Source organism: Psammomys obesus, unplaced genomic scaffold, assembly GCF_907164565.1.
Source record: "Psammomys obesus unplaced genomic scaffold, mPsaObe1.curated_primary_1811, whole genome shotgun sequence".
Lineage (NCBI taxonomy): Eukaryota > Metazoa > Chordata > Mammalia > Rodentia > Muridae > Psammomys > Psammomys obesus.
The window spans coordinates 23,833,604-23,854,821 of record NW_026585644.1 but is presented as its reverse complement, the minus strand read 5'-3'; the positions used below and the strand labels follow the sequence as shown (position 1 = coordinate 23,854,821).

The following is a 21,218-nucleotide window of genomic DNA, read 5'->3' as shown; positions in this document are numbered from 1 at the left end:
GGGCAGCTCAGGGCCAAGTGTACAAACATAAATATTCTAAAGGAATTTTGACAGCGTGGGTATGTAACAAAAACCATCATATCGAGTTCCGCCCTGAGTAATACAGTTTTCGTTTTTATCCCCTATACATTCAGTTCTCTTGCAACTAGCAAGTGATGCTTTGCCGAATGACATGACATTGGCTCTTGCTTATCTCCTTGCCCTACCTCAGGTAAGCTTACCTTACCAACAAAGAACTTAAGTAAACAAAAAGTTTATTCTGGGAGTCATTGTTAGTGAAATTGTGTATTCTATGTATCCTCTTTTCCTGATAATTCCTAGGTACCAGAAGGGCCTAGTCAGTATCCAGAGACTAAATTCTATAATGCTAACTTTATCATCTCGCTTTCAGTCTGCTTTTACGTAGTAAAGGCTATCTTACTTCTGAGCTCTCATACTGCATGTGATGGTGGGTTCAGGTTAATGTGATGGGAAATTTGTACTGCGGTCCTGGGTAATCAGTGTGTGATGATTTCTAATGGTCTTGCTGTTTCTGTCAGCTGAGTTGGTTCTGTGGTGCTTCTTCCTAGGTATTGGATGCTAACAAGTGCTTCGAGAAGCAGGCTCACTCAGCACTGTCTCTCCAGCTGGCAGCATACTACTACAGCCTGCAGATCTATGCCCGGCTGGCTCCATGTTTCAGGGACGAGTGCCATCCTCTTTACAGGGTGAGTCCTTAAAGTTTCTATTCTACGAGTGAGCAACTTTCAGCTTCTCTAAAATAGTCAAAATAACCCATTTTCCCATGTGCATAGGCTTCCCAGCAGACAGTGCTGGCCTTTTCTGTGAGACAAAGTTCCTTCTTAGGTAGGATGAAGAGGCAGATTATCTAATACAGATGGTGAATCCTGATTCTCTCTCTCTCTGTTGTCTTTCAACGATGATTTTTACGAAGTTCTTAAGTTAGTAGAGTCTAAAACGTAAAATTTTTAAGTCACACCCCCAAAGATAGCTGGCTTTCTAAGTTAGCATAGTAGATGTCTTACTTTCTTTTCCTGTTTGTGTGACAAAATATGGACAAAAGTTACTTTAGGGATAAAAAGTTTATCTTTAGCTCACAGCTCAAGGTGGGTGCAAGCCATCATGGCAGAACTATCAAGGCAGCAGAAGCTTGAAGCAGCTACTAACATCTTCTTCACAGTCTGCAGAAGTGCAAATGTGCACTTGCTCCACGCTCCTTTTATTTGTCCAGAGTCACAGTCCAGGGAAGTGGTTCTGTCTGTCCTGTGGGTCTTCCCGCCCCAATTGACACAGGTAACCCCCCATAGACAGGGATGCGCAAGGCCCATCACAGTCAGCAGTGTGATTCCATGAATGTTACCTTCCTTTGTGACCAAGACAAGAAGGCAGTAAGTGTATAGATGTAATCAGGTCCACACTTGCCACAAGCTTCAAATGTTCTTTTATTGCTATGTTCTGAGGGAAAGCACTAACTATGCTCCTGTTGTTTACAGAAGTATGGCCATCAGTACTAGGAAATTCTCCAAGGTTATTTTTGTGATGTACTTTAATAATCAGGTGGGAAATGCTATATTTTTTATATCATTTAAATCATATCATATATTGTTTTAAGAACATTTAAATTATATAATTAAATAGATGAGATACCCACAGCTACAGTGTGCACAGATCTAATGTCCAAATTTTACTGAAGCAAGATTCTCTTTCCCTGGGACAAGACAGACTCTAAAGAAATAATTCCATAGGTATGTCAAAATTCTAGCTGTCATAACCATTCTAAACAAATAAGACCCTTAAAGTATGTGAAAAACATTCTACTTATGACAACTATTACTTTCATCTTCAATTTTTATTTAAAAGGAGAGTGGATGTACCACCCATAGCACAGGGTCATCTTCCTAGGACATAGCCATTATTGGCTAAATTGCTCCTCAGTGTTTTTTGTCCATCTCAGTAGTTCCTGGCTACTTAAACCCACTAAATGCAAGGTATTTATTTATTTGGGGACTTTACATTTTTTTTTCTTGTCTGTCACTGTTACTTTCTACAGTTACGGTTACTAATTCTACATAAATTTTCTGTAAGTAGTTTTGTTTTAAAATCTCACATTTTTATGTGAGAAACAAATAATATCAGGGGACATAGGAATGGTAAAGCATGTGCAAGTCCTGGGTTCAATTCCTAATACTGTAAAAATTTAAAATAAATGCACATTATAGGTCATGATATGGATTGAAAGAGTGAAGTAATTGTATGTAAGGAGTATAATCTCCTTAATGTGACACAGCCACACAGGTTTGACACTTGGCTCCCAGGAAGTGGCACTGGTTTGGAAGGCTGTGGAACCTTTGGAACTGTCTGATGTCGAAAAAGTGGCCAGCTGGGCAAGGCTTGATGGCGATATCTACTTCTTATAGCCCAAGTTCCTTACTTTCTGGTCTCTAGATGGAAGCAATCCATTCTGCAAACCAACACCTCCCTGTGCACTGCAGTTCTCTCTAGGGTGCCTTCTCCCTGCAATGGTGGATGGGATTCTTTGAAATTATATGCCAAAGCAAACCTTTCCTCCCTCAAGTTTCTTTGGCTGGATAGCCCACCTCAAGTGATACACCTCTACCAACAAGGCCACACTTCCTACTTCTTCCCAAACAGTTCCACCAACTGGGGATCAAGTGTCCAAATATATGAGTCTCAGGGGCACATTGTCAGTCAAACTAGTACAGGTGTCTTATCATAGAGATTAATTAGTAACTAAATAGGGGCATGTGTTGCGTTCATTTTGTGCTTATTTTTATTGGTACTTTATTATACAGAAAAGGAACAAGTAATTTGTTTCAAGACACCAGTTTGTTGAACTACTTTGGAACATTTGGTAAAGCTCTACTTTTATAAATACATTGTACTTTGTTGTAAACGTAAACATTTTCCCAGAAGATGGGTTGACATCTCAGAGCATGTTTGACTGAATACTCTGAGTGGATATCATTGGCATGCAGTGCATGTGGTGAAAAGAGGATCCTCTCTTCCATTTCAGTCCATGTCATTGTGTTCATTGGCTTTTTTCATGGCTGCAGTGACCCAAGAGGAACAATTCCAAAAGAAGAAATATTTCTGCTGCTGTTGTTCACAGTTTCAGTGTTTGAGTTCGTATTTGGTTGACCCCATTGCTGGAGAGAGGCATCCCACATCTTGAAAATTGGAACATTGGCAGAAGTTGCAGAGAGGGGAGGGGGAATATTACAGATTTCTCCTAGTCTCTTTTAGTCCATCTAGTTTTGTAGCCTGTGTAATATAAGTCCACTTCTGATCAATGTGAGAGCCAAATACATTTCTTTAGATCACAACTTCCCTCCCCAGCCCCTGACTAATTCACATCTGGTGTATAATGTTGAGTACATTCTGTCTAGCACCAAGACTCTCTGTAGTCTTAATAGTCATAACAGTTTTCAAAGTCCCAAGTTCCAGTATCTTCCTGAGACTCAGGAAGGCTCCCATAAAAAGAAAAACAAGGTACACACTTACTCTGTTGAGTAGAAAAAGAATAAATATGCCTATTCCAAATGAGAATGGGAGAAGAGCAAAGGGAGACCATTCTCTACGCTGCTTCCAAAGATGTCAGAGTCACAGTGAAGCCAACTCATGGCCACAGGCTCACTTTTTTGGTGCTGTCTCTGTGTCAGTTGCTGTGACTAACCTGACACAACAACAAAGGAATGGAAGGTTGACTTTTGCTCAGTTTTAGATCGGGGTCCATGACTCTATAGTTTGGGGCTTAAAGCAACTCAATATCAAGGCAGCAGGAGTGTGTGGCAGAGGCTGGTCCCTCCATGGCAGTGGGAAAGCAGAGAAATTAGGGTGTGGCCATGCTACAGAATTCCCTCTTTCTCCCTCCTTATTCAAGTAGGACCTTTGATCTATGGTACAGTACCAGCCATATTAAGTACCCGCTGGAAACACAGATAAGTTCAGAATATGATTTAGTAATTTCCCGAGAACTTGAGCTTCCACATTTAATCAAGATGACAGCGAAAATTAACCATCACAACCGAAGCAGCATCCTGCCATATGTGTAGCTCTGTGCTGTACTTCCCTTGAATTCAAAAGATTGGAAAGCTCTTAGCCCAGTTATTTCTAACTGTGCCTGTGTCACCTCTGGCTCTGTCCTTTCCCACTGGGATGAAACAAGGAAGGTGCTTTACCTCAGTGAGCTACAGATGTTTTCTCCATTTGTTTAAGAGAGTTGTACAAGGTAGCTGAAAAGATGTCTGTTTGGTTAAGAGCATATACTGCTTTCCCAAGGGGCCTGAGTGTGGTCTCCAACATCTACATCAGATAGCTAACAACCACCTGTAACTCCAGTTCTACCATATCCAGTGCCTTCTTCTGGCGTGGGCACCTGTAGTCATGTGCATATCTCTGTATACAGACATGCATATATACATAAAGATAAAAATAAATCACTAAAAAGAGAGAGGAGTGGGTATGTTATATGAATTGTGGTATATAGGACCTGGAAGAGCATGTGCAGGGCTATGAAACACCATCCCTAGTCTCAACACAGCTACTGCAATCACTAACTCACATCAACCATAGTTATTTGCACTGGTGATGCACAGACCAGTTTTCTCAGCAATTAGGAAAGGGGCAGGGGCTTGGGAGGTGCTTATCTTTTACCTCTGAAAGATTGTTTATCAGTGGATTCTAGAAGAGACTCACAGTCTTTAGTTGTATACATTCTGATGAGTCCTTCATGCCTTAACCAATAACTCCAAACCCACTGTCACACAAATGGCTAAGGTTAACCTTGGGCCAGAAAACAAAACTCAAGACATGTAAGAGAGATTTGTGGGGAGAGGAAGTGTTGACATAGGTGTTAGGTTGGTGAGAGTGGTCAATATGCAAAGCACACATCTATGATATTAAAAAAAAAAGTGAAAATAAAAAATTTTAAAAAGGATAGTTATATGAGATGTGGATCAGAATAATGAATGCAATAGATAAGAGAACCAAAGATAGATCCAGTCTATCTATCTATCTATCTATCTATCTATCTATCTATCTATCTATCTATCTATCTATCTCACACATATATATATATATATACATACATATGTATATTTTAAGTTATAGTTCTGAGAAAGTGAGAAATCTTGTAGCAGAGCCACATCTTGGCCTGTTCTCAGTTTCACTTTCAAAAAAATCTCTAAAGAATTCTTTGGAGGAAAGTTCTGATAAAAGTTATCTTTGTTTTTTCCCCCCTGTACTGCAAGCCGAAAGTCCTAAGCATGCACAATCCCTTGAAAGAGTTACTGAGTGTGTAGAAAAGAGTTAGACTAATTTAACCACCACTTTCCCATCTGTCCCTCACTAGGTTCATCCTCTGGACTGTGTACCATCTCACCTGAGCAGGCATTCCTCACACACTCACCATCTGCTTGCCCCTTCATGGTTTGCACACTCTATTTTTTAGAGGTTTTATACTTTTTACTCATTACTAATGAGGTATTTGAAGGCATGATCTGTTGTGTTTCTTAGATTTCCCAGTGTTTCCAGCAGGTCCTGTACTATGAAGGGGTAGTTAACAAATGTTTCCTGGGAATATGGCCGAAAGCTTGTAATTCTGCAGTACACCTTGGAAGACTGAGCCGTGTGTTTTTAGTGAGTGTCTCATGTCTGACCTCTTTGTGCCAGGCAGTATTCTGGAGGTAACAATAGTGCACAGTTTCAAAAGCACCTCCCCACTTAGGAATTTCATTCTTCCATCCTCCTGGGGGCAGGGTTCTATATTGGTTACATTTCACTGCTTCAGTAAAACACCATGACCCAAAGCTACTTGTGAAAGAGTTTATTTTAGCTTCAGATTCCAGAGGGAGTGTGAATAATGGCAGAGGAGGCCTGGCAGCCAGAGGCCTGAGCAGGGAGCTGAGAGATCACGTCTTCCACATGAACACAAAGCAGAGTGTCAACTAGAAGTGGAGGGAGGCTATCAAAGGCAGACACCAGGGTTGCACTTCTCTAGCAAGGTTGTTCCACTTCCTGAACGTTCTATGACCTCCTCAAACAGTGCTGCCACCAGTGGACCAAGTGTTCAAATACACATGCTTATGGGGCTATTTCTCACTCAAACTACCACATAATATGTGCAAAATATAAAATAAGTAATGGGACGCGGAGGAGTATGTGTTTGTGTGCATGCCTGCGTGTGCAGTACTCAGCAGCCTCAGCAGAGACTGGCAAAGGTTGACCTTGAGTAAAGCATGCACTGTGTCACTGTGCAACTTCTGATAGGAAGAACGTTCTGGACAGGAAACAAAGCACCGAAGTCTCAGAAGTGTCACTGTTCTGCCATACATACTGTGGTATCTTATCACAAGGTATTTGCGTTGGACTTAAAATTTTGCTGTATAAAATTCAAAGCATAAAAGAGTTGCCTGAGCAGAGGTAAGTGAAATCTGTGTCCAGATGCATTCCTTTCTAGCTGGCTAAGAGATTGTCATGTGCCCCTCGGGGTGCGACAGCAGTCAGCTCGGTGCCATGTTCATAGAGGCTGACAGTGCAGAGCAGAACTGTGAAGTGAACCTTGCAGCCACTTGTCTGATTTAAAATGCCATCACATCCATTCTCCATTGGGTTCTTTCAGCAGCTCCATTGTGCAGGGGACAACTCTTTGCAGAAAATGACTCAACAGACTGTGGTGACTTGCTCACGGTTACTTTAGTAGAAAGCTACATCCTGTTAGCTCTCTCTGCTTATTACCTGGGCATGCTGCCACTCTGGATTTTTGCAAAAGAGTGTTCCCTTTTTTTTCGAGGCAGAGGGACCTGAGTGATCTTTCTGGCAAACAAGTCTAATGGAAATTCCCAGCAGGATATTTTCATCTGCTGCTGTGTCTATAGTATGAAATCTAAACTCCTGTGCATGGCAGACAAACCCCCAGAAAACCGGTTGTCTCTTCCCAATCCTTCCAGGCCTATTTTCTGACATCACCTTTTTCAGAGATTATATTCTAACTGTTCTGAAATTCTGTTTCTCAGAACTTGAGATCTTGTGTGTAGTTCTCTGGATATGTGGATTTAATCCTTTCTCTCTAGCTGTCTCCTCCCCACTATGGATAAATGAATCTCAGCCAATGTAGCCTCTCTGATGCCCTCCCTGCCTCCTCCACAGGCACTGGCCTCTTTCTCCCGTCTCCCTTATTACTTGCATGTGTACTCAGGGCAAAGAACTCTTTAATTTTTAAGACTCTTTAATTACTAAGATATTGTACGTGATGCTCATATGTCTCATGACTGTATTTGAGGACAAATATACCATTGCTTTCTGTATCCTTAGGACCTAATTCCCTGTATATACTCAGTGTGTATGTACTGACTGTGAATTGGCATGTAAATAAATTCAGCAATCTTATCGACTGCTGTGCACTGGGACATTAGGATGCTGGGTGCTTCAGATGTGTGGATGTGAGGTCCAGCCTGCACGGACTGGAAGGAAGGAGAGGCAGGCAGTGGAATTGGATGCATTGAGTACACCCCAGTGCTCCACAGGAGTGCTTCATAGACTAATGAATCATTATTTGACTCTTTTCAGCATCTTCCTCTGCATCACACGGCACTGCTGAGTTTGGAATTAAATATGACAAACTCCTGATGAATCATCCTGGAAATTGAAATCAGAGTGGGTTCAATTTGTTGTCTCCACATAACAACACCCAGTGAAGCTTAGCTTTCATTCACTTGTCAGTGCCTCTTGGTTCTGCTTCCTCAGTCTTCACAGCTCTCTCTACTCCCTGTGGCTAAGCATGTAGAGATGCTTTTGTAGGTAGAGTGATAGAATTCCTGCCTGTGCTTCATGAAGGGCAGTGTTGTTTTGAGTCAGCCAGCAGGGGCCAGAACACACCAGGATTTTTAGATGACATTTGGAGCATCCTTACTCACCTAAAGTTCTTTTTTCAGTTTCGATGTAATGATTGGTAGATGATTATTAGGAAATTATTTTCATTTATAACATTTGCCCTAATTTTATCATTTTACTGTATAATACATAATCCACACATGACCTAAAAAGTGCAGGTAGAGAAGGTGGTATAGTGTAAAATGTGTTTCCATTTCATGCCTGTCCAACAATATTTCACAAATGTTCACATTTATATAATTCTATTTCAGACAGACTGCACTGTGCCTTGTTTTCCACTCACATCTGACCTTTGTGATTGTGATAAATGTGTTTGGAAGTGTGATCTTGCTGTCATTTTTGAAGTTCTCCAAAGATATCAGTTAAAAATGGAGATGTGTCCTTTAGTGCTACAGACCAAAGAAGCAAATGCAACAGAGATGAAATTCCAAACTTTGTGGAAGACTTTCTAAAATGTGTGGGTTTTCTTTTAAGCTACTAATTGAAAATACTAAGTAGAAAATTATCTCAAAATAACATCCCTAAAGGGAAGAACATACCACTTGTTTACAACTTCACAAAGCATTACAAAGAAGTGGAAACCATCCAACATAGTAGACTCATTCCTTGTCCTAGTGTGCAGCAGTAGCAGCCAGCAGACTTTTTTTGTTTTGTTTTGTTTTGTTTTTTGAATATTAATTCATACCTTGGCTTCATAGTGGCTTGACTATATTCTTTAAAGAAACCATATTTTATTCACCCCTTGAAAAATTGCTACTGTTTCAGAGGGAAATAGAATGACTCTTCACACTTTGCCTTTTAGAGTTTTTGGTGTCTTATTTTGCTCTTAGGTTTTTTCAGCCTGTGCAATAGTTTTACAATATCACTTCAAGTACTGCATACAGAAGATTCCAAAGCTACCAGTGAAGTTTTTTAGTCTTCTTAGAGGCTAAAGGCTTTCACACTTATGAGTTACAATCCAGGCTTCAGGGAGAACAGGGTGGGTTGGAGAGATAAAAGAAATGGATGTTTGAAAACACGCTAAACAACAAAAACTCTGAAGTAATCTTAGGTGTGAGGTTGGGTATGGACCACAGGGGAAATGACTAAGTGCTGCAAGGCATTGTGCTGGAGGCCATGTGGTTTGGAGTTTCTTCCCAGCTACAGCACTACAGCCAATGACCCCTGAAGTACAGCAGACATCTAGAAGATGGAGCAGCTTTCTTATCACCCCATTGCTGGATGATGTGATGTTCAAGTGAAAACACTTGAAAGCTTAAAAAGTTTACATTTGCAGAGATGAATTTGTATTAAATAAAGTATCAGAGTGAATCAGAATTACTTGGAATATTTTGAGAAAAGTGATGAGCTCATGGAAATTTCTACTGAAATTTGAGTTGAATTTTAGAAATCATATAAACCAGCCAAGTCCCTTAAGAAAGAGATAGAAAATAATAGTGCCAATAAGCAAATAATCCACATAGGCAGCTATAGTTTACAACACACTCATCCACCTTGTCTCTTTAATCTTTACGAGGACTATATAGAAGAAATTGCTTCAAGTTTGAAACTATATAACTTGATGATCAAGAGGAAATGCCAATAATCCAAGCCTTTGGGGCCAATTCATTTGCTTCTTCTGCAGAAGTAAATTTGTTTTTTCTTTGAAGGCTTTGTAAAAAGTTCTCTTTTTCTTATGTTCCCCAACATTATTTGAAGTATTGAAAAATACCATGTCTCTAAACTTAACAGATATTTTGATAATTTATGCATGTGTTATTCTGATAAATCTGCCCTGAGACAATTAATAGAATGCCCTGTTCACCATTAAGAAGAAATTCCCAAAAGAGGTGTTCTCAGGAACCAAGCACTAAGTGCTTTTAGAGAAGGAAAGACTGGGAAATAGCTCGAATCAGATAGCAATCCCCAAACTTCCCACATTCGTTTTTAAAATTTTTATTTATTGCAATTTATTCACTTTGTGTCCCAGCTATAGCCCCCTCCCAATCCTGCCTGCCCTTCCTCTTCTCCTCCCGTGCCCCTTCCCCAGTTCACTGGGAGGAGAGGTCCTCCTCCCCTTCCATCTGAACCTACCCTATCAGGTCTCATTAGGAATGGCTGCATTGTCTTTCTCTGTGGACTGGTGAGGCTGCCCAACCTCAGGGGGAGGTGGTCAAAGACCCAGCAACTGAGTTCATGTCAGAGACGACAGTCCCTGTTCCCATTACTAGGGAACCCATTTGGAGACTGAGCTGCCATGGGCTACATCTCTGCAAGGGTTCTAGGTTATCTCCATGCATGGTCCTTGGTTTGAGTATCAGTCTCAGAAGACCCCTGGGCCCAGATTTTTTGAATCTGTTGATCTCTTTGTGGTGCTCCAGTCACCTCCAGGTCTTTCTACTTCCCCTTCTTTCCTAAGATTCCCTGCACTCTGTCCAAAGTTTGGCTATGAGTCTCAGCATCTGCTTTAACACCCTGCTGGGTAGAGTCTTTCAGAGGCCCTTTGTGGTAGGCTCCTGTCCTGTTGCCTGTTTTCTTCCTCTTCTGATGTCTATCCCATTTGTCTTTCTGAATAAGGATCTTACCCCGGGTCCACTTTCTTGCTTAGCCTCTTTAGGTATACAAATTTTAGTATGATTATCCTATGTTATATATCTAAGATCCACTTATAAGTGAGTATATGCCATATGTGTCTTTCTGCTTCTGGGACACTTCACTCAGGATGATCTTTTCTAGTTCCTACCAATTGTCTTCAGATTTGATGATTTCCTTGTTTTTAATTGCTAAGTAGTAATGCATTGTGTAAATGTAACACAATTTCTGTATCCATTCCTGAGTTGATGGACATCTAGGTTGTTTCCAGGCTCTGCCTATTAGGAATAAAGCTGCTGCAAACATGGTTGAACAAATGTCCTTGTTGTATACTTGACCGTATTATGCCTAGGAACAGCATAGCTGGATCTTGAGGTAGCACTATTGCTAATTGTCTGAGAAAGTGCCAAATTGATTTCCAAAGTGGTTGTACAATTTTACATTCCCACCAGCAATGGAGGAGGGTTCCCCTTTCTCCACATTCTCTCCAGAATCTATTGCCACTTGAGTTTTTGATCTTAGCCATTCTGATCGGTGTGAGGTGAAATCTCAGGGTTGCTTTGATTTGCATTACCCTGATGACTATGGGTGTTGAACATTTCTTTAAGTGTTTCTCTGCTATTCGATATTCCTCTATTGAGAATTCTTTGTTTAGCTCTATACCCCATTTTTTAATTAGATTACTTGATTTGCTGCTGTTTAACTTCTTGGGTTTTTCATATATTCTGGATATTAGCCCTCTGTCAGATATAGGGTTGGTGAAGATCCTTTCCCAATCTATAGGCTGTCATTTTGTTCTAAAGACAGTGTCCTTTGCTTTCCAGAAACTTTTCAGTTTCATGAGGTCCTATTGATTGATTGTTGATCTTAGAGCCTGTGCTGTTGTTGTTCTGTTCAGGAAGTTGTCTCCTATAACAATGAATTCAAGGCTTTTTCCCACTTTTTCTTTTAACAGATTTAGTGTGTCTAGTTTTATGTTGAGGTCTTTGATCCACTTGGACTTTAGTTTTGTGCAGGGTGATAAATGTGGATCTATTTGCATTTGTCTACATGTTGATATCCATTTAGACCAGCACCATTTGTTGACAATGCTACCTTTTTTCCATTGTATGGTTTTGCTACCTTTGTCAAAGATCAGGTGTCCATAAGTGTGTGGGTTTATTTCTGGGTCTTCTGTTCGGTTCCATTGATCCACCAGTCTGTGTCTATACTATTACCATATAGTTTTTATTTCTGTTGGTCTATAGTAGAACTTGAGATCAGGGGTGCTGATACCTCCAGAAGCTCTTTTATTGTAGTGGATTGTTTTAGCTATTCTGGGTTTCTTGTTATTCCATATGATGTTGAGAAATTTTCTTTCAAGCTCTGTAAAGAATTGTGCTGGTAATTGGATGGGAATTGCATTGAATCTGTAGATTGCTTTTGGCAGGATGGCCATTTTCACTATGTTAATCCTACTGATCCATGAGCTTGGGGGGGTGTTTCTATCTTCTGATATCTTCTTCAATTTCTTTCCTCAGAGACTTGAATTTTTTTTTTTATACAAGTCTTTGACGTGCTTGGTTAGAGTTACACCAATGTACTTTATGTCCTTTGTGGCTATTGTGAAGGGTGTTGTTTTCCTAATTTCTTTCTCAGCCTATTTGTCTTTTGTATACAAGAGGGCTACAGATTTTTTTTTTTTTTTTTTAGTTAATTTATATTCAACCACTTTGCTACAAGTCACATTTACATGCAGGTATGAAAACAGCTTTACCTATACTATAGAGTGACAGTACTCTGTCACTAGTGAAAGGACTCTAGTCGCTAGTCTCATTTGTGTGTAGGGGGCACTGTGTATGCACTGGTCCTAAAGCCTTAAGACAAAGCCCTCCCTGGATACAAAATGTAAACGATGCTTTCTTATCAAAGGTGTTGTTTTTAGATGTCAGACTCTTGCATTTCTCATCAGCAGCTTACGTGCCTCCACAGAGTTCTTAGCACCCCACCCACTTAACACAGAGATGGTCTTAAGAAATACCTCTCCCCAAAACTTTGAGCAGAGTGCAGGGAATCTTCTGAAAAGAGGACAGATAGAAAGACCAGGAGGGGACAGGAGCTCCACAAGGAGAGCAACAGAACCAGAAAATCTGGTCCCAGGGGTCTTTTCTAAAATTGATACCCCAACCAAGGACCATGCATGGAGAAAACCTAGAACCCCTGCACAGATGTAGCCCATGGCAGCTCAGTTTCCAAGTGGGTTCCCTCTTAATGGGAACAGGGGTTGTCTCTGACATGAACTCAGTAGCTGTCTCTTTGATCACCTCCCTCTGGGGCCAGCTTTACTAGCCCACAGAGGAAGACAATGCAGCCAGTCCTCATGAAACCTGATAGGCCAGGGTTAGATGGAAGGGGAGGAGGACCTCCCTTCTCAGTGGACTTGGGGAAGGGAATGGGAGTTGAAGGAGGAGATTGGGTGGGATTGGGAGAGATGAGGTGCTACAGTAGGGATACAAATTGAATAAATTGTAATAAATAAAAAGAAATAAATGAAAAAAAAAAAAAACCTCTTCCCCAGTTTGGCCTATTAGCTGAGACTCAGCATAGGTGTACGAAGTCTTGGATTTTCCACTCAGAAAGCTTGAATATAGGGTTTTTAGTCTTTAATATGTCATCAGTAAAGTGAATAAATTTGATATAGAAAATTGTGAAATAAAAATAAAAACACAGGGCGAGTTTCTCAGCATAGAAAGAAAGATTGTGTTTAAACTGTATGGAAATCTATTAGTGATAATTTGTTGTTCTGAAAATTATTTTCTTATACAGAAGACAGTTCTGAATATTTAGCAGAAGGATACAGGAGAGCTATATATCCTCATTTCCACACCTGGAGGTGTCTACAAGGATTTATTTTATTTCAGGTTTAAATTCCTATATACTCACAGGATGTTAATCTTAGAAATGTGACTATTTGGTGAAGCCCTGCTCTTTCCCCTTTGTAGAAACTGTAGAAATCAGAAATATCAAAAAAGGAAGTCAGTTTTTCCCTCCAGGGATTCCCAGGACTGGCAGCCTCGGATTCCGAAGTGAACTCTCCTTCAGACTGTGAAATGCCATTTGTACCTCTTTGTGCACCAGTAGTTTTTAATTCCTTGAAAGTAACACGGTCATAAGACAGTAGAGAATGGAGTGCTTTAACAGAGGAGCATCTGTTTGCAGTAGATGATCAACACGAAGACCTGACACAGAGTAGATGACCAACACAGAGATTCACATCTGCCAAGGTCCAGAGAATAAGACCTCAGACCTTTGAGCCCTCAAAGAAATATGTGTTACACACTGTCTTCCAGAGGCTTGGGGGTCACTGGGAGAGGTGGAAATAGTGTCAGAGCTAGAGGCAGTGGGTGACTGTTATGGAGGACCTCCCAGTGGTGGTGACAGTGTACACATGACCTGTAGAAGCCCAGAGACCAGTTTCCAGCCTACAGAAGGGAGCATTCCATAAGCTTCCTTCCCCAGCCAAGGAGTCATTCAAAGTTGGGACAGCACAGGTGTACCTTCTCTTACGAGCATAACCTTGGATGAGTTGAAAAAGCTCTGGAAGACTATATACTCACAATTATTCGGGAAGCACAAATTAACACAGAAAGCATTGCATGGGAATAGAAGAGGGTTAGATTTGGAAAGACCTGAAGAAGGAAGGCTAGATATGTTCGAAACACATACAAAATTTTCAAAGAAGTAATACAAAATTTAAAAATTCCTTATTTGTGCTTTCCAACAAACTGAGGAGGGTGTTGACTGACAGTTTTTCATAGTGAAGAAACAGGAAATGAACTCCAAATTGTTCCTCTCCCAGATGAGGAATTAAAATATAAAGTGGAACTGCTGATTTAAAGCCCAGAACACTTTGCCGTGCACCTTATTTCTATTGGAGATTTTGTTGTGTGGAAAAGATGGTTTTATGACATGTTCATATGTCTCCTGCAGAAGCTTTGATATAATGAGAGAAGGGAAGCGTAAATGACGTAACACAAGAGCAATTGCAGGAAGGCTTTAAAAAGTCTTTCCGCAAGTTCTACATTCCTCTTTTTATTTATTTTTTAGTTTGGTTTGGGTTTTGTTTGTTTGTTTGTTTTGTCTTTTTCTTTATTATTCCTGGAGCTCTTGCTTCAAACCAGACTTGGTTTGCACACTTTCTCTTTGGCTTCTCACTGCTATGAGAGCTGTTTTGTCATTGCTTCCAGTTTATAGTCAGGATAGTGAGGTTGAGAGTGTACCAGCTGTCACAAGGTCATTTAGCTGCTAACTTCTGCATGTCTGCTTACATCATGGTGCCACATGATTTTGTTGATTGCCTTATATGATCATCAAGATTGCATGTGCACTTTGAAACTTCCTGCAGGATACAAATTAGAGGCTGTATACATAATGTAATATTCATGTTTGTTACATCTGTGTGCTTCCATTTTGGACTTTAGTTCACTATATGTCCTCTGGCTTGTGTCATAAAATGCATTAGAGCAAAGAGAATGTAACTGTGGTGTTAAATGATATTGTGCCTTATGAATAATTATGTCATTCTTTCTGCCAAGAGGCAGTGCACACATGCGGGAAGGTGCAGAAAGTATGAGTAGCCCATGAATAGTGTTTGTAGGTACCTCCACAGGGAGGTATATTCCTCGCAGAAAGTTCAGAGTTTTATGTAAAACATTCTACAGGTGAAAGGAAATAACATATAAACCATAAGCACTTGGAGAGCTGAAACATGTTTCATTTTTTGCCTGTTTCTATTGCCAGATACATTGCTACATATAGTTTATGCTACTTTTCTTTTGCTGTGATAAAATGCCCGACAGGAGTAACCTGAGGAAGGGAAAGTTTATTTTGGTTTACAATTTGAAGGTACCACCATTACTGTGGGAAATGCGTGTTGGCAATTAGTCACATTGCAGCCACAGTCAGGGAGTGAGAGAAGAATACTGTGCTGGCATCTAGCTCATTTTCTTCACATGTTCAGTATGTGAGTCCCAGTCCATGGACTGGTGCTGCCCACATTTATGGTAGGTCTTCATAGCCTAATTAACTAAACCTAGAGACTTTCTCACAGACATGCCTAGACGTGTATCAGCATTCCCTAAAGTTGACAATTGTAACCACCACACAGCTGATTCCCACGCAACTCCAAAATTGATTTATTCATTCAGTTGTTCTTTATAGTCTAGGCCCTAGAATATACTTTTCTAACCTTTGCTAAACTATACTTCTTATTCCTTGGAGCATTTGGGTTTTCAAGACAGGGTCTCTCTGGGTAGCCTTGGCTGTCCTAGAACTCGATCTGTAGAGCAGGCTGACCTGAACTCAGAAATCCACCTGCCTCTGCCTCTGAAGTGCTGGTGCATGCACCACCACAGGAGGATCCTTGGGGCCTTTCTGCTACCATGATCTGAAGATGGGCTAGCTATAAAGTCTTCTGAGAAGATTTCTCTGACACATTCTGCCTTCCTGTGGCATCCCAATCTCATCATGTCTGACCGTCTTACCTGTGCTTGTTTTGTTGTCTGTCTTAGGAGGTTGCATTTGTAGAGTAGCTGGATACATGCTTGTAGTGCATTTTTCATCAGGTAATCCCCTCCCCACCTTAAAAAAAAAAAAAAAAAAGAACATAGGAACAAAGGTTTTACGTTCTATGCAAACTTCAATTGTGGAGGATACTGATTTTAAACATTGGAAATATTTCAGATTATTTCTAAGCAATTTAAGTGAGGGAGAGATTTATTTTAATATTGAAGTAACTAACCAAAGAAAGTTCAGCAAAATAATTACTGGGATTGAATACTTTCAGATGATAAAGTAAAACTAAAATGGCAGTGGTGATAAGTATTAAGGAGTAACATAGAAGCTTTATATCTCTTTTAAAAATGCATCTTGAATGAATTAAAAAATGTTCATGTGGCCTCCTGTGGTAGAATTTAATGTCATTTTTTGAGATTATGACCAAATATTTATATAGACTTAGAATCCAAGATCTATTAGTTAACTTTTACTTAAGTCCACCTGTTGGAATCCAGGATTTCTCTAATTGGTTTTTAGTTATCTCCAGGTTGTTCCATTATAAGAGGAAAAGAGAGACTGTCAGGCCTGGCTTGGTTGAATAGACTCACATTGACAAATCTCCTGTGTAGCTCAGAATAGTGGGTTTTCATGTTAAAAATGCTGACAGCCTATCATCATTAGGAATGGAGTTTGGAGAACCAAAGATAGAGTGTAGGGTTTTTTTCCTCCCAAACTTACTTATTTTAAAATATGTAGTATATCTCTTTGAAATCAGGAAAGAGTGAATTAATGTCAGTATAGTGTTATATTATTTGTAATTCCAAAATCACGGCTAAGCCTGTTTTACCTTATTGACTCTTAGACTAGCTTACATATATTTACAATAAATAAATATAATCACTTAATCACTCATTCGCCTGACCTGTCATCTGTTGGATTTTCTGTTTTGTTCTATTTGAATAATTTTGTTGCCTTTCAAGAAGCTGCCAAAAACCATGGGCCCCATGTCCCTTTGAGCCCCAAATCAAGCAGTTTTATAAAAAATGACTTTTGTATACTTTTTTTATATGTCTAGAAGTGTCTTTGACTTTGCAAGCTAGAGTAGTTTTTTATTTTTGTTTTCCTAACCTATCCCCAAAGAACACATTTTTCTCCTTTGCTATCTAACTTTCTATAGTAAGGTTTCTGAACTATTCCAGTCTTACTTAGAGCATTTGTGGTGGGCACAAGAATGTATCCAGAGGCAATAAGGATGAGAATTTCTTCCCAGAGTGGATTATTAAAAGAGATCAGCCATTTAGGATAAAAATGTGATGTAGGTATATGATAGTTGAAAATATTAATTTTAAATTGTTTAGAAATTTTTATGATGGGAAAAAAAAGTCAAAGCAGGAGTCCAAAAAGTCTGTAGGCTCAGCTCTGGGTCCTTTCTTTGAGGTATTCAAAGAATACCTTTGCACTTGGCCGTTAGGTGGCTATGATTAAATGTACCAAGCCCTGGGAAGTTGCATACAGATTTCCAGGAGCTGTGTTCTGCTCTTTTTACATACTTGCTTATATGTATATAATATAAAATATATTTTTACAACTTTCACAGGTTGATCCCAAAGAGTTAATCAAGATTGTTACCAGGCATGTGGCTCAACATGGACACGAAGCCTGGCCTGAAGACCTCTTGTCTCTGACCAAGCAGCTGCACTACTACAACGAGCGTCTCCTGGATTTCACCCAGGCCCAGCTGCTCCAGGGCCTGCGGAAGGGTGTGGATGTTCAGCGGTTTACTGCTGATGACCAGTACAAAAGAGAAACCATCCTGGGCCTTGCAGAGTAAGGAGTCACTTTATCTCCGGAGGCATGGGTTCAGAATGCAGAAGACTGAATTGAATTCATAGATTAGCACCCACAGTTGTTACCGCAGGATCTTTCTCCAGCTTTCCCAGTGCTGTGAGGAATGGATAGTAGACACATCAGAAGACACAGACTTACACAGTCTTACAGACTTACAGACTGTCCCAGTGCTGTGAGCAATGGATAGTACACAGATCAGTAGACACAGACTTAAATTTATGTAATAGCAGTGGGTGGGGTGGGAATTTTATTATTTGCTCATACCTTCTTATGTGTCTGGTAACACAGTTCCTGAATTATTTCTGTTCTAGGGACATGGGCAGTGGCTTGGGTAGGAAGGATGGTTCCTGTGATGGAATTTTAAAAATGATATTTCCTCTTACACTTGGTTTAGAATCTTAACTTTTCAAAGTACATAGAATCAGTATTTTTCAGTGTGTTTAGAGATACAGTTGTCCTCATTCCAGAAGGTCCAGTGTTGTAGAGACAATGCCTACATCCTGAGAAACAAGCCATTATCTAGACCAGTCTTCGTACAGAGCAGGGACAAGCTCCCCTTTGCCTTTCTGAGTGAAGAGCAGTCCCTGTGTAAGAAGGTGATACACCTTAAGCTCAGTTGCAAGAGTGGCTCTCTGGGAATGGAGGAAAGAAATTCCCTTATGTTTTATTGCTGGTGTGCTGTATCTTAGTAACTTAGATCATGTGAGTAGCATTTACTGTCCAGAGGAAGGGAGAAGTGTGATCACCCATGTGGTTGCTATGTAGAAATTGGTTTTAACACCTCCATACAGCTATTGTGTACTCACCATGGAGCACATGGAAGTGTTAGGTGTGGTGCTCTACAGGCTTCATCTGAAGCCTTCCATCACATAGGCAGCCCTGTGATATCAAAATATTCTTATCTGCATTTGCTAAATGATAAAAATATGCTGGCTGGGGATGGCCAGTGACCCAAGTTACACGGGTGTTAACATCTATAAGTTTGACCTTAATCTGGGTCTGTCACATTTTAAAGATGTCACATCTCTACCACAACATGATGTGCCTTCTTGTATACTGTTTCTATTCTCAAGGAAGCACATGCATGCCATGCAGTTTAGAATTGTTGTCTTCAAACTATGGTTGTGTGTATACTGACTGGGTACTCATGTCTTCTGAGAAATTACTCTGAAATACCAAAAATGGTTTTGATTATGGTAGTCATAAGTTATCATTCAATATTATCCTTTAAATCCTTAAGAAAATGGCAAAGAAGTTTTGCCATTCTCTGGTAACTGTATCATCCTGGACTTCTTTTCTCTCCGAGGTGTCTGGATTCTCTTTGAGGTAAGGCAGGGCATAGGGATGTCAAAGGAAAGCTAGTGGGGAAAGCCTTTGCCAGTCTCAATTAAAAAGTGGCCTCTTCATCATTTATCCCAGAAGGTCAAGTTTAGAGTCATTTACTATCTGATTTTACAGTACCCTAAGAAAATGTGTAGCCAGGATTCTTTGCTTCTGGAAGGAGAATCTGAGAAACTAGATTTTCAGGAATTGTTTGAGGCCACACAGCCAGGATTTCTTATTCTAGATATGATGCACTTTTCCTTTGGGCATTTGTAATCCTCTATGCAATGTTGATAGTTTCTTATGAGAGAGTTATGCAGAATACATTTCTGTAACGTAAGGAGCACCTTATTTTATTAATTACATTTTGCTGGAGTTTTTGTATAAGTATGTAGCTTGCATATGCTATGTGAAATGTGTCCTCAAGGACAAATACATGCTTTTGATAAATATATAATAGTGTATTCTATATTCTGCTGCTTAGAAAAATACACCAGTCTTTGGATGGCTTGTTCAAAATGCCTCATAGTTTCAGCACGGTTTGAGCTTTGCCGTTTCTAAGTTGCTGGAGATCTTAATATCTAAGGCAATATTGAAAAGCAGTTTTTCCAGGTTTTTGCCACTCTTTCTTCATTTTTGCACAGTGTGACCCTTCTTCTTAACCTGTTGAACTTTGTAGGCCTGTAGCATTTGTCTTGTATTGTCTGCATATCTTTGTGAAAATATTCTCAGAGTCAAGCAGGGTATCTCTGAAGAGGGTATAACATAATATTTTTCTTCTCATCTTCATGAAGTGATAAAGATACGAATGCAGTGCTGGAGTAACAGCTCAGTTGGTATGTGCTTGTCTTGTATGTTTGAGGACCTGAATTTGATTCCCTAGAGCCTGTATAAAAAGGCCAGACATGTTGACATTTTCTTACAATCTCAGCGATGGTGAAAATAGAGGTAGAGACAGCCAGATTCTTGGAAGCTTATGGACAGCTACCCTTACCTATGTGGCAAAGACCCAGGCCAGTGAGATACCTTGACTCAAAAGGTGTAAAGCACCTGGGGACTGGCTCCTGAGATTGCCCTCCGAACTCACATATACCATGTATGGCTACATTCTCATCACTTCACCCAAATGTATACACACATACACACCAATTTGTATCTAACATGTCCCTCTGCTAAGTTCCCATAACATAGAGGGTTCATTGGTAATGTTCCCCAGTGGTTTCTCATTTCATTACATAGGGCCTGTACTTAATTAGAAAACTGTTCAACTGATAGTAACGTATTTCATGGGTTAACACATATAGCCTTGAATATTTTTCTTTTGTAGTCTGTGAGAAAAGAATAACCTTTTACTTTTACAAACTTATAGAAAAACAAACAAGAATCCTAAAAGGATGCAAAAGAAGATGGATACAGATACAATACAGAAGCTGTGCCAAGGAACTCACTAGGGGCCCTTTCTTGAAAGTATTTGCAAACCCCTAGCTAAAGAAACACACAAGTGCCGTGACTCACTCAACTAGAGGTGTCATCCTGGCTGTAACTTACTTCACTGCTGTCGCTGTGGTTGCACCAAGACCCTTCCATCTAAGAATTCTATCTTCTCTTTCTCTGCGTTGGGAAAGTCTGATTCCCGCAGTAGCCTTCATGTTACTTTTCTGAACTATTTTCCTGGCATTCTTTATGTCCCTTCTCCTGGTAATGCCATTTCCTACCTTAAACCTTCCTGCAGTTCTTTGCTGGTTACTGAAAAAGTTTCAGACTCTGAGGATTGTGTGCTTCCCCCTGCCTCCTCCCCCCTCCCCCCCGGGTATGATCTGCTTGCTTCATGTACCAGAAATCAGTCAGACCGGTGTGTTGGCACTTTTGCTTAGTTAATTCTTGCTCATTCTTCATTCTTCAGTTTAGATTGATTACTCTTAATCCCAATTCTCACAATATTTTGGAACTTTAAAGAACCTACCCATGATGTATTTGGTATCTCATGTCTCATTCCCTTCTAGGCTATGTGTTCCAGAAACATCTTGCTC

At 40.1% G+C, this 21,218-nt stretch overlaps 1 protein-coding gene across 3 annotated transcripts in view; it reads left to right on the top strand.

The window, feature by feature from the left end:
• The window catches only part of Nbas (NBAS subunit of NRZ tethering complex), a 299,994-nt gene that overhangs the window by 185,211 nt on the left and 93,565 nt on the right, over positions 1 to 21,218 (top strand). For all 3 annotated transcript variants that reach the window (XM_055625644.1, XM_055625653.1, XM_055625635.1), the window contains exons 39-41: positions 135 to 211; positions 570 to 707; positions 17,615 to 17,844. In XM_055625644.1, coding sequence (XP_055481619.1) covers positions 135 to 211; positions 570 to 707; positions 17,615 to 17,844 — 445 coding nt within the window. The remainder of the gene's footprint in view (positions 1 to 134; positions 212 to 569; positions 708 to 17,614; positions 17,845 to 21,218) is intronic.